Below are 14,279 nucleotides of genomic sequence, written 5' to 3' on the forward strand. Positions count from 1 at the left end.
ATTGATATTCTTACTTATAGATAAGGATGCTGAGGCTTGTGTAGATTTAAGCTACTTGTTGAGGGTACCCAGCTAGTAAGTGGCAAAGCCAGGATTTACACTCAAGGCTGGGTTTGGGCTCAAATTCTAAGCTCCTAACCATATACTAAATAGCATTTGTTGCTGAGGGTAGTTGTGCAGCTGATGTTTGCTCTTGAAGGGGAGACTGCCTATTAACTATTGCTCTGTTCTCCAGAATTGATACATACCAGTTTTTTTTTTTTTATGAAAAGTATATTCTAGAAAGAGTTTAAGTTTGAAATTATTACATGGAAGGAAAACCCTAAAGGTTTCACTGCTTTGTTATTTTTCAGTGTGAAATGATGATCTGTATTGTTCCTGATTAAGATTAATGGAAAGAATAAGTCATTTTAAGAATTGTTGATTCTGTTTGATAATTTCACATGTATTTCTTTGTATTAAGAAAGTACATATTTGAGTCCTCAGTGTTCTTGGGTTTCTGTTTCCATAGTCTCTCTACCTTCTGGGGAAAAGATTACCTTTCTGGATACTCCAGGACATGCTGCTTTCTCAGCAATGAGAGCCAGAGGTGCTCAGGTCACTGACATTGTCATATTGGTTGTAGCTGCAGATGACGGAGTGATGAAACAAACTGTAGAATCTATTCAGCATGCCAAAGATGCTCAAGGTACCATGTGGTTGACTTACATATATCAGGAAAGAAGTTGCTTTTTTTTTTTTTTTTTAAAAAAAAAAAAAAGGTTCTACTTAAAGTTGTTCTTTTGGGGCACTTTACATGGAGTTCATATAATCTTTCTGGCAATCCCAGGATTATTACACCTCTTTACAGATAGGGCTCAAAGACAGTTGAATTGTTTTCCCACAGACATAACTACTAAGAAGAGTGTAGTAGGATTCAACTGGGTATGTGGGATCACAAATACAGTCCTTCCAATACTGTTTCCTTACTTGGCATGGTGTGGGAATTTAATGGCTTCCAGTGACTTTTTAAAAAATTTTTATCATGGAAATTTTAAACAGTTACAGAAGTAAGAACAGAATAATGAACTTCTATGTATCCATCATCTGAATACATTAGGAGTTGCAAAGTGGTGATATTCTATTATTCCTTGTTCATTTATTGTCCGGAATTCTTGGAAAGGAACTTTTCAGGGTGCCTGGGTGGTTCAGTCATTTAAGTATCTGCATTTGACTCAGGTCATGATCTTGAAATCCCAGGATAAACTCTCGAGTCTGGCTCCCTGCTCAGTGGGGAGTCTGCTTCTCCCTCTCCCTCTGCTCCTTCCCCTACTCATGCTCACTTGCTCTCTCAAGTAAATAAATAAAATCTTAAAAAAAAACGTAAAGAGAAACTTTTCCTTCATATGCTTGAAATAAGTTCTTATGTGGTCAAAGGTATCAAATTGAAACTTTTAGAAAATCACTTAGCTATCTTCTCTCTTGCTTCTTCATTTAAAAACTTTAGTAATAGCCACTCCCTCCACACACATACTTTGTACATTCTTTCTTACTCTGATAGGACCCTATACCCACTGAGAAAATAACTGCTCTCTTGAGAAAATGTACCTGATGAAGCATGCATCATATTCCCCTAGGTTTGTTGGCACGAGAAAATTTTCCATATTTGGAATCTGGTCTTCTAGTTTCCAGTATTACTTTTGCCTTTTTAATTCTTCAAAACTGCCTTAGTGGAATGGACTATGTTCATAGTGATTCTAGGGAATATAACAAAAAGAGGAAAGTGATAAATTTGCTGGGGATTTGCATAAAGCAGGTGGTTGAGATAGGATGAATTTCTTACATCATACTTTTTTTTTTTTAAAGATTTTATTTATTTATTTGATAGAGATCACAAGTAGGCAGAGAGGCAGGTAGAGAGAGAGGAGGAAGCAGGCTCCCCACTGAGCAGAGAGCCCGATGCCAGGTGCAATCCCAGGACCCTGGGATCTGACCTGAGCTGAAGGCAGAGGCTTTAACTCACTGAACCACCCAGGCACCCCAACATCATGCTTTCTGTACCTGTTCTCTTGTCCCTGTTAAGTTCCAGTTCATTCATACGGAATGTACTTTTTCATAATAGTAGCTTGTGGATTGTATGACTATTTTGTGTCTGTTTTCAATTTCCCTTCTTTTGATACCTGAGGAAATTGCAAAGTTGATTCCCAACCAGAGAATTATCTCATAGCATTTTACGCAATTTCTCTAATGTGAGGGTGTGTTTAATATTGACAAGTAGATTATAAGATTATTTGGCTCATTCATTAAGCAAACATTTATTGAGACTCTCCTATGATACTCAATGAGTATGTATGAATAAAGAATTGCTGTAAATCCTAAAAGAAAGCGTATAATAATGCTACTTAGTTTCACCTCAGAATGCAGTGTCGGGCTTTAAATGACTTAATAGCTAGTTGCAGATGATCTAGTAGTTTAGAATTGGATTAAAATCTTCTCTTAATTTTTTTTTTTTTTTTGGCCGGGAAATTATCTTCAGGGTAGTTGCTGATAATTACATTTAGGTTAAAAGATAGGCCTTTCTCTACCCAAAATGCTGTTTTTTGTTTGGTTGGTTTTTATCATCTTAGGTATCTGTTCTTAATTCAGAATCTGCTTATAATGATAGTTTTGACATCTCACATCCAGAATCCTTCCCTGTGTGCAGAAGGCAGAGTAAAGGGGGTCTAAAGCATTTTTTTTTGTTTTTTGTTTTTTTTTTTTTGAGATCTGTCTTTTAGCTTAGTACATCTACTGAGTAAAGAGAAAGCCAGAAAAATTTGGTGTCTCACTCTCAATACCTGGCTTTGAAGGTGTCTTCATCTGCACTCTTTTTAACTCTCTTTTAGTTCCTATCGTCCTTGCCATAAACAAATGTGACAAAGCTGAGGCTGATCCTGAAAAAGTGAAAAAAGAACTGCTAGCTTATGACGTGGTCTGTGAAGATTATGGCGGCGATGTCCAAGCAGTGCACATCTCTGCACTCACGGTAAATGCAGGCAGCTTAGAGATGATGTGTCCAGATGGGCCTGCTGTACCTAATGCAGAAAGTGCCCAGAAACAACATCTTGACACATAGCATTTCTGTTGTTTAGAAGTCCTCTGTAGTACTAGGCAAAGCTGGTATCATCACCTTGCTTTGGCAGATCACCAGTCCAGGGTTACACAGCTGAACAGTGTCCAGGTGAAGTCCATACCTAATGCTTTTCTAGCTTTTTTATCTTTTATTTTTTTAAGATTTTTATTTATTTGACAGACAGAGATCACAAGTAGGCAGAGAGGCAGGCAGAGAGAGAGGGAGAAGCAGGCTCCCTGCTGAGCAGGGAGCCCGATGCGGGGCTCGATCCCAGGACCCTGGGATCATGACCTGAGCTGAAGGCAGAGGCTTTAACCCACTGAGCCACCCAGGCGCCCACATACCTAATGCATTTCTTATTATGAGATACGTAGAATGAGAACAAATGGCAAATGTGAGGATAGGGTTACAGTAGGCTGCTAAAGACTTTTTTAAGCAGAAATGAAATCAATTTGTAATAAAAAGTACTTGTTTCTATAGTGGAAAAAATATAGGTTTAGGGCATTTAAGGGAGATTTAAACAAAACCTTCACTAATACAAAGATAAAACATTTGGGTTCAGTTCTTACTGATTAATTCAATGTTTCTGTGAATTAAATTGCTATAAGTTTATGTTATTCATGATGAATTCCATTGTCTTCTCAATGACCAATTATTATTTTCTGATTAGAAAACACCAGGGAAGCTGAGTATCTGTTGTATGACAGCATTTTCCAATTCTCTTATCCTATACAGGTTGCTGCTAAGTGACATTTTCTTTTTTGTCCATTCTTGCCATATTCCATCATTGGTACATAATATACTTTTTTTTCTCCTCATTCACTGAAGGATGATACTATATTTAGCCACCTTTCTCTAGTTACGTCTCATTTTATCTTTAATTTTCCTCAATTTGTTACCTCTAAGATGCTTAGCAATCATGCCTCCATTAATAGTAAAGCCATGCCTGTTTTTCTCTGAAACTCATAAAATGCTACCTTGCATTGTTATCTTTCCACTTTACCCCGATTGCTTTTGCACTCTGAAAGCCATGTGGCAAGACTAAAACATTTGAAGGTATGGTCACCTTTTCTCCCCAGGTACCAGGAGATGAGTAGATAAATGTAAAGCTGCTTAGCCACACTTGGAGTCAGGGCAGAGATGATTTCTGGGGAGTGGAGGAAATTGGGAGGGAGTGGCAGGAAGGTAAGATGAGGCCTTTTTTTCCAAGTAGAGATAGAAGACACTTCATGCAAAGAAATACCCTAGCTCTGCTTTTCAGGACAGGATTTTGTAAATTGGAATAAATACTAGTAATAAGTGGATAGGTGAGCAAGTTATTTTATCAGCTTTATTTACACTTGTCCCATTGTTTTATACTCTGACAACTGAACAATCTCTTAGCTGACTCAGAGAATGGAAAAACCCCTTGCCTGTCAGTTCCATCTCCACATAATCAGCTGTGTGATCTTGGAGCCGTAGAAAGCACAGTAAACTTAGATCATTAAAGGTGAAACAGTCATCTAATCTAGCTTCCTCATTTTACAGTTGAGGAAAGGAGATCCAGGGGGGAGGAGTGATTCTTCAAGATTGTATAGCTGGGTGATTACAGAGTATGTCTTAAAGCCTGGGTCTGGTTCATACTTTTTCTCCTTATTTATTTAATAAGAGTAAGTAATGTTTGATATACTTATTTCACAGCATTCTTAAGTTGATCAAATGAAATAATAGATGTGAAAGCTTGTTCAGTTGGATAAACTTCAAGCATTGTAAAGGAAGTAGAGACACGTGGAGGAGAGAGAATGAATGAATGAATGAAGCATATGTTTATGAAAGGGTATTAAAGAGCACACTAGTGGCCATTCTTCCTTGAAAGATCTGTCCCTGGATCAGGTTTTCTTGCTTTACCTTCCTTTGTTCTTTCTTCCCTTTCTTTCCTCCCTCCCTCCCTTTTTCCCTTCTTCCCCTCCTCCTTCCCTCCTCTCCTTGCTTCCTAATTGGATAATTCATGCTTTTAATGCTTAAAGAGAAACATATAATAAACTGTAAAGAATAGTTTGGCTTTCTGACCTTCGTATATAAATTTACAGATAATATTTTATTATTGTATGTTAACCCTTTTTTTTGTTAAAGGGTGATAATCTGATGGCTTTGGCAGAGGCAACGGTTGCTTTGGCAGAAATGTTAGAATTGAAAGCAGACTCCACTGGTGCAGTAGAAGGAACAGTAATAGAATCTTTCACAGACAAAGGAAGAGGGTAGGACTTTAAAAATTCTTGCTTTTTAATAATTTTGTTTCATTGTTTTTAAGACTTGATTATATAACAGTGTATTATTTTTATTGTTAGACATGGGCAATATTTTTTTTCTTTTTATTTAAAGATTTTCTTTATTTATTTGACAGAGAGACACAGCGAGAGAGGGAACACAAGTAGGGGGAGTGGGAGAGGGAGAAGCAGGCTTCCCACCAAGCTGGGAGCCTGATGTGGGGCTCCATCCTAGGACCCTGAATCATTACCTGAACTAAAGGCAGATGCTTAATGACTGAGCCACCCAGGTGCCCCATGATCAATATTTTCAAAGCATTTGCTTTGAAAAGCATTTTATTGCACTAGCACATAGAACAAAAGATGCAGTTATTAGTAGACCATAGCAACTATCTCTATGTATCTACTAGTCACATTTAGATGACATAAGTAGTTCAGTTTGAATTTTTTTTTCCCCACTGACTCAACTGAATTTGTAAATAAAGCCTCATAGACTAACAACTAGGAATGAAATAGTAATTGTTGCATTTTAGGGTTCTTAGATTTTTTATGTCCTTCCCCATTAATATAATATATAAGAAGGTCTTTGATTTGCTCTTTTCTTCTTTAATTTTTCTCCCTATCAGCAAGAAGTTTCACTGCTTAACAAATTAGTTATAGAAAGAGGATGAGGTTTCTGTCAGAACACTCAGTTATCTGCACCTTCCACTACCATACGCTTATAAGAAATGGTTTTGTTTTTCCATTTTTCAAAAAAATTGTGATAAAAGAAGCATAACATTAAATTTACCATCTTAACCATTTTTAAGTATATCGTTCAGTAGTATTAAGTATATTCACATTGCTGTTCAGCAGATCTCTAGAACTTTTTAATCCTGTAAAACTGAAACTGCATACCTGTGAAACACTAATTTCCTCTCCTTTCTTCCCCAGCCCTTAGCAACTATCTTTCAGTTCTCTGTTTCTGTGATTTTGATTACTTTAGATACTTCGTATGGGTGGAATCATACAGTGTTTGTCCTTTTTGACTGGCTTATTTCACTTAGCATAATGTCCTTGAGGTAGGTTCATTCATGTTGGAGCATATGAAAGGGCTTTCCTTCTTTTTTAAGCTGGCATAATTTTCCATTGTATGTATATACTGCATTTTCTTTATTTTTCAGTTGATGGACATTTGGTTTGCTTCTACCTTTTGGCAATTAAGTAGAAATGTTTTTATAGTATGAAAGCCTGCATGGGAAGTGGGATTAACCCTGTGTGTACATAATATATGTATATATATATTTAAGTCTCATAAAGATATCTTTGCTCTACTTAAGAAAGTGTTCTTACATCCTGATTATAGCATTTAGAATATATACATTTCTTTTCATTTTAGTCCTGTTACTACAGCTATAATTCAAAGAGGAACTTTGAGGAAAGGCTCAATTCTGGTTGCTGGAAAGAGTTGGGCAAAAGTACGCTTAATGTTTGATGAGAATGGAAAAACAATCCATGAAGCCTGCCCCAGCATGCCAGTGGGAATTGTAGGCTGGAGAGACCTCCCTTCTGCAGGAGATGAAATTCTTGAAGTAGAATCTGAGGTATATCAAGCTAATTCCTACATATTATGATATGATAACAGTGGTTTTAAATATTAATCTCTAATGTTATACCAAATAAGCATATTTATGTTAACAAATACTTTTAGACTATAAGGGCCTGTGAGGGGGCCAGTAGTGCCATTTTAGATTTTGGCTATAGAATTTTTAAAAAATTGAGCTAATATTTTTAAATTAAATCATCTGTTACACACAAAGCTCCCAGATTAAAGTTTTATATGTCTCTTGAAATTTATAAAATTAGTGGTTTTATGTATGAGTTAATCTAAGCTAAGTTGGGGAAAAATATAATGCATAAATTACTGGTTTCTATTTAGTTAAATAATGCCTTTTTTTTTTTCCCTGTAAAGCCAAGGGCACGTGCAGTTGTTGACTGGAGAAAGTATGAGCTGCAACAGGAGAAAAATAAAGAGGATCTGAAAATAATAGAAGAAAAGCGAAAGGAGCACCAAGAAGCACATCAGAAAGCCCGTGAGAAGTATGGCAATGTACACTGGAAGGAGAGATCCTTTCTAAAGTACCAAGAAAGAAAAGAACAAAAACCCTTGAAGGCAAAAGAGAAAGAAGAAAGGGATTCACACGTTCTTCCTATAATTATTAAAGGTGACTTTAGAAAGATTGTACTTTAAAACTAATTTTTTAAATATATGTATTTTTTCATTCTCACAATTTGGGCTGTTAAATTTAAGCTAAAATTATTTTGGCATTTAGGGGTAGTGTGTGTTTTTTTTTTTTTTTTAAACATTTATATATTTATTTGAGCGCGAAACTGAGAAAGAAGGGGAGGGGCAGAGAAAGTAAAGCAGGCTCCATCCACGTTGAGCTCGGAACCCAACACAGTCCTTGATCCCATGACCTGAGCCAAAGCCAAGAGTCCAATGTTTAACCGACTGTGCTATCCAGGTGTCCCAGGAGGAGATTTTTTTTTTAAATTGAGATATAATTGACATATAATATTATGTTAGTGTCTGGTATATAACATAATGATTTGATATTAGTATATATTGCAAAATGACCATCACAGTTAGTCTAGCTAACATCCATCATCGTACATAAGTACAAAATTTTTTTTCTTGTGATAAGAACTTTTTCTAGATCTCTATTAGGAACTTTCAAATATGTAATATAGTATTACTAACTATAGTTGTTATACTGTATGTTACATCTCATGACTTACTTATTTTGTAACCAGAAGTTCGTGCCTTTGCCCTCCTTCACCGTTTTTGCCCATCCCTCACTGGAGGAGATTTTAATAAACATTTTTCTTGCTGATTTTATTATAAATGTACATTTGGTTCATTATACTTTATTTAAAGTTAAATAGATAATTATAATGGCATTCCTGTTATGGCTTTAAATAGATTTTTGTCATTTCTGTGTCTGTTAATGCCTCTTAACACCAGTAACTTTAAACTTCTGCTGCATTTAGGTGATGTTGATGGTTCCGTTGAGGCCATTGTGAACATCATGGATACCTATGATGCTTCACATGAGTGTGAACTTGAATTAGTACATTTTGGTGTGGGTGATGTCAGTGAAAATGATATTAACCTTGCTGAAACATTTCGTGGTAAGGATTCTCTTTGCTATTTGTTTAACTGTGTTCCCTAGAACACAGTGTGAACCATTTGCTTCTGTCTTTTGTTGCTTGGCTAGTCAATCTGCCATTTACCCTTAGAAGCTTCCCCCTTCCTGCTGTAGTGGAGCCCTAGCCATGGAGCCGAATGGAATGTGCAGTATTGCAGCCGTAGCTCCGCTCATTGTCCCTGTACTGCAGCCTTCGGGAACTCTTTCAAGCCTCAGTAGTGTTTCTTGTTTTGTTTTGGTTTGGTTTTTGAAGATTACTGTCCTCTACCCCCTCCCAGTTCCCCACCCAGTCCAAGGTTGGTTATCCTTTATTTAGACTTGAATGCTCTTAATACTGTAATCAGCCTCTTCAACACTTCATCTTACTTTTGTCTACCTGTTTTTCGTTTATTGGTAATTTTAAAAGTCATATCTCTTAGATTCAAAGCTGTTTTTAGCTTTAGTGTATGTGCTTCCAAAGCGAGCGCTGTTTTTGGCTTTAAATGTCTAGAAGGTGGGGGGACTGTTTATTAGTTGAACTTAAGATATACAAAAAGTACAAAAAGGTGACTGATGACTGTCACTTTAAGTCTATTGAGCAAAGCACCAACATTTTATTGAGTAATGAATCACTTAGAAAGGAGCTACTTCATGACTGGACTTGGTTAAAATTAGATGTTACCTGTACTATTGAAAAGGTATGTTTAGTAATGCTGGTTAATTCCAAGTATTTTCTAGGCACTGACTGGCCTACACTATACTGTGAAATGTTGATAGTATGTTGAATGAATTCTTAATGATAAGATTTTCAAACACAACTTTGGTTGTGTTTTTCTCTTAAGTAGTTTGCATTATTTTTTTCACTTAAGGTAAGAGTGTTTTGCCTTTTTTTTTTTTTTTTAAGATTTTATTTATGTGTCAGAGAGAGAAAGAGTGAGCACAAGCAGATGGAGTGGGCAGAGGGAGAAGCAGGCTCCTCACTGAGCAAGGAGCACTAAGTGGAACTTGATCTCAAGACCCTGGGATCATGACCTGAGCCAAAGGCAGACACTTAACAAACTGAGCCAACCAGGCGTCTCAACAGTGTTGTACTTTTTTATTCCCTCCAGAGTATTTGCAGTTAAATACATACTCCTTTTTTTTTTTTTCTTAAGATTTATTTATTTGAGAGAGAAAAAGAGTGTGTGTGAGCAGGGGGAATGGCAGGAGAAGAAGCAGAATTCCTGCAGAGGGTGGAGCTCCATCCCACCACCCTGAGATCATGACTAGAGCCAAAATTAAGAATCAGACACTCAACCTGCTGAGCCACCCATGTGCCCGTAAATACACGATTCTTTGGTAAAATGGTCAGCTCCGTGGAAATTCTCTCATTTCTAAAATAACTCTTGAACTTTACCAATTAAGTTACTGTTATTGACCATCTTTTGGGCAAATTAATACTTATGAGTAACACGCAAAAACTTGTAGACAATAAGATTATAATTTAGTAATACAATTGTTATTAAAATAATGTAGTATTTCAGCCCTAATCAATTTTTATTTCTCTGGTATAAAAATCAAAGTTGTGTTTAGCACTGCCTTGCATACTATGGGCACTTTTGTCTCTTAAATGGATGGATTTAAAAATCATAATTTTCCTTATTAAATGATAATTTATAAAATCTTGTCATTAATTTGAAAACTAGTAAGTTTTCATGAGAAAAAAATTATAGAATTTCTCATGTTCCCTACTTGCTTTTAATTTACATAGAAGGAAATAAAACTATTTTTTTTTAAAGATTTTATTTATTTATTTGACAGAGAGATCACAAGCAAGCAGAGAGGCAGGCAGAGAGAGAGGAGGAAGCAGGCTCCCTGCTGAGCAGAGAGCCCGATGCGGGGCTCGATCCCAGGACTCTGAGATCATGACCTGAGCCGAAGGCAGCGACTTAACCTACTGAGCCACCCAGGCGCCCCAATAAAACTATTTTTTATAAGATTTTATTTATTAGAGAGAGAGAGAACAAGCTCAAGTTGTGGGGGCGGGGTAGTGCTAGTGGCAGAGAGGGAGGGAGAAACAGGCTTCCCGCTGAGCAGAGAGCCCGATGCAGAGCTCTATCCCAGGACCCTGAGATTATGACCTGAGTTGAAGGCAGACACTGACTGAGCCACCCAGGTGCCCTGCAAATAAAACAATATTTAGATTTGTTTCTGCTTGAAAGAAGTGTTTAATGCAGTATTTGTGCTACTTTATTGATTGTATTTCTGCTTGCCAGGTGTTATATATGGCTTCAATGTGAATGTAGGCAATGTTATCCAAAAGTCTGCTGCAAAAAAAGGAGTAAAAATTAAACTTCACAAAATCATTTACCACCTGATTGAAGATTTGCAGGAGGAATTGAGCAGCAGATTGCCGTGCACTGTGGAAGAGCATCCAATAGGTGAGTGTTCACTGAATTTTGAACATTCTTATCTTAGGTGCTGTAAATAACACTTGAAAGCAAAGTTTAGGGGAAAATGTAGTTCACTATTGAAATATCTTCACTGTTCCAATATATATCCTGTGTTGTAGAAAAAAAAATGACTACTCTGGATCTATTCAGTGTTAACTACGTATGTATTGTAAACACCTGCCGTCTGCGACATTGTGCTTCTGCCTTGAGGATACAGAGGCCCTAAAATTTGGACATCAACAACTAATTGTAGTACAAATTAGACTGGAATGGGGAAGATAAAGATTATATATAGTGCTGTGGAGGAAGCCATTGATTTTTGTCCTGGAAGCTGGCAGGGAAATCCACCATGAAAAGATAGTTTACTTTATGTTTAAGTATCACGTATTTAAAAACTTTCTTCTAGCATATCCCTTGGCCAGCTGGAAACCTAAATTTATGAGACTTACTGAACCATTTTATCTGTTCTTACGGTCCGGAGATTTTAGAATTTTTCTGACCTGTTAAACATGATGATAATTCTCAGTGAAAAAAATTAAGCTTGAGTCACAGAATTAGTATTCTTAAGTGGATATAAATTACCAATGGGGAAATAAAAATAAGTCAGCTAAAAACAAAATTTTTTTTTTAAGGATTTATTTGTCATAGAGAAAGTACACAAGCAGGGGGAACACCAGGCAGAGGGAGATGCAGGCTCCCTCCTGAGCAAGGAGATCAATATGGAACTCGATCCCAGGACTCTGGGATCATGACCTGAGCTGAAGGCAGATGCTCAACTGACCAAGCCACCCAGGTGTCCCAACAGATGATCTTTGAGAAAATATAGAGGGACAGCTGAAAAGTAGGTTTTAATGGAACAGACAGTAAACTATAATCTTCTAATACATTTTATTCAGCTAAGAAAATGAATTCCACTTTCTTTTGTTTATTCTTTTGGCAAACATGTATTCTTGTGATGTTCTTTTCCAAGAAAACCCAGGGATTTCATGGTTTTTTTTTGTTTTTGTTTTATTCTTTGAAGATTTTTATTTGAGAGAGCCACTGTGCGCACAAGACTGAGAGGGAGAGGGAGAACAGGAGCGGGGGAGCGGTCGAGGGAGAAGCAGGCTCCCCACTGGGATGCAGGGGCTACATCCCAGGACCCTGGGATCATGACCTGAGCCAAAGGCAGAGGCTTAACTAAGTAAGCCATCCAGGAACCCCTCATGTTTATGTTTCTAATAGTGGTCAGGAAAATAAAGTTGGCAGAATCAAAGAAAACTTGGATTTCTGTCTATGCATGAGTTTGTATTTTTCTCACTTCAGTTCTTGCCATGCAGAATATGTGAAATTATGTATCTCTTAGAATCTTTGTTTTCTGTGTACTTAAAATTCTTTTCTTTCTTAAGGTGAAGCTTCTATATTAGCTACCTTTTCTGTAACAGAAGGGAAGAAAAAAGTTCCTGTGGCTGGCTGCAGAGTCCAAAAGGGACAGTTAGAAAAACAAAAAAAATTTAAATTAATCCGTAATGGAGATGTTATTTGGAAGGGTAAGCAACATCACAGTCTGTTTATAATAGACATCAGATCCAGTCACCAAAACCTTATTCTGTATAACCATCTGAAAATCTCTCACTCCCATATCCTTGTTCAGGCCATTCCTTCTTGGGAACTCAAACCTGGTCTTGGTGATGGGCTCCCTCCAAGTTCTAGTAACCTATAATAATCATCCTAATAAATCAGTAATCTAATTTTCTAAGCTTCTAAAAATTGGCCCCAAAACTACCTTTCTAGCTGTGTTCTATACTTTTCTGCAACACTGTATTTGCTTACTTCCTTTTGACCTTTTGCCTGTAGTCTTTTGCTGAGTTTATCTCATTAAGTCCTGAATATGCCAGTCCTCTGCAAAGTCCCTTTGAAATGGGAGATTTAGTTATCTTTCACTGCAAACCCTGTCTTGTTTACAGCAAACCATTTTCCTTTGGATTTTCCATAGTATTTAGTTGTCATTTAATGTGACCGTAAAACTTGAGAATTTCAGTGTTTTAATTTCAATACCAGCTGTATAGCACTTAGTAGTATTTATTTCTTGTTGAATATGTGTGTACCTTGGATTTTTTCTGTTTTCTTAAGGTTCATTAAGCTCACTGAAACACCATAAAGATGACGTTTCAGTCATCAAAACTGGAATGGATTGTGGTCTCAGTTTGAGTGAAGAAAAGATAGAATTTAAAGTGGGAGATGAAATTATTTGTTATGAAGAAAAACAAGTTCCAGCCAAGACTTCCTGGGATCCAGGATTTTAAAACTTTATTAAAAGTGTAAACAATGGGGTGCCTGGTAGAGCATGTAACTCTTAATCCCAGGGTTCAAACCGTATGCTGGGCGATTATTACTTAAAAAAATAAATTAAAAACTATAAACAAATGTCTTGCTTTATTGTAGAGAGCAACTAGTTTTGCTTTAGTGAAGGTAAGAATTCACCACTTCTGGTCAAAAAATACCCTAGTAGTTACTCCAAATATTAACATGGATAACTTGTCAAAATACTACAGAAATAGGAAACCTTATTTAAGCATGACTCCAAGTAGAAATCCTGAAAAGAATGGTGTGGTAAAAGGCAATTAATTATTGGTATGCCGTAGAATATAATCACTTTATAAAAAACTTCAAGTCCATGTTTTAGTTGAGTGGTATCAAGATAAGCAAACCTCCCTGAATTTAGTTATGGACAAAATATGGTGTCAAATACTTCTCAAAAACTTTATTTTTCAGTGTTAAACTAGTGGACAAAGTGTTTAAAATTCCAAGATTTCACACTCAACATTGCAGAATATTCCCTTCTATGTAGATAGCATATATCCATCCCAGCCAAACCACCCAGGGACTCAGGATGTCTAATTTACTACTGAAAGCTTAGCCTTTACATGTTTTATATATGAAACAAATGCATCAGTCTTTGTTTAACCAAGATGTAACACCAGTTCATACAAATTAGTGTTTCTTGGAGTGGGAGGGCGGGGAGGGGGGAAGCTCCCTCTTCCTCACCATGCCAGGGATCATTTGGCAAATCTGGATATACCTGGTGGTGGGAATGGGTGGTGTGCTACTGGCATCAGGTGGGTAGAGGCCATGATGCACAAGGACAGTCTTCGAAGAACTACCTGGTCCAAAATTTCAATAGTATGGACCAAAAAACTGACAGAAACATAAACTGGCTTTTACTTAATTAGATAACTGGTATTAAATACAATCTTAATTTTTCTGCCAAAGTATGTATAGTTGATCAAAATAGTGTGATCATCAGTTGGATACTTAAAACCACTCTAAGTTGCTGGAATAAAATTCAACAATTAAATGTTAA

The 14,279-nt window shown here is 36.7% G+C and overlaps 1 protein-coding gene across 6 annotated transcripts in view; it reads left to right on the top strand.

The window, feature by feature from the left end:
* Positions 1-13,338, top strand: part of MTIF2 (mitochondrial translational initiation factor 2) — a 22,947-nt gene extending 9,609 nt beyond the window's left edge. For all 6 annotated transcript variants that reach the window (XM_047745093.1, XM_047745098.1, XM_047745097.1 and 3 more), the window contains 9 exons: positions 512-688; positions 2,865-3,004; positions 5,204-5,328; positions 6,716-6,920; positions 7,289-7,541; positions 8,368-8,508; positions 10,760-10,924; positions 12,325-12,465; positions 13,049-13,338. In XM_047745093.1, the coding sequence (XP_047601049.1) occupies positions 512-688; positions 2,865-3,004; positions 5,204-5,328; positions 6,716-6,920; positions 7,289-7,541; positions 8,368-8,508; positions 10,760-10,924; positions 12,325-12,465; positions 13,049-13,221 (1,520 nt within the window). In that variant the 3' untranslated portion in view covers positions 13,222-13,338. The remainder of the gene's footprint in view (positions 1-511; positions 689-2,864; positions 3,005-5,203; positions 5,329-6,715; positions 6,921-7,288; positions 7,542-8,367; positions 8,509-10,759; positions 10,925-12,324; positions 12,466-13,048) is intronic.
* Positions 13,339-14,279: the final 941 nt, after the last annotated feature.

This window comes from Lutra lutra, chromosome 9 (assembly GCF_902655055.1).
Source record: "Lutra lutra chromosome 9, mLutLut1.2, whole genome shotgun sequence".
NCBI lineage: Eukaryota > Metazoa > Chordata > Mammalia > Carnivora > Mustelidae > Lutra > Lutra lutra.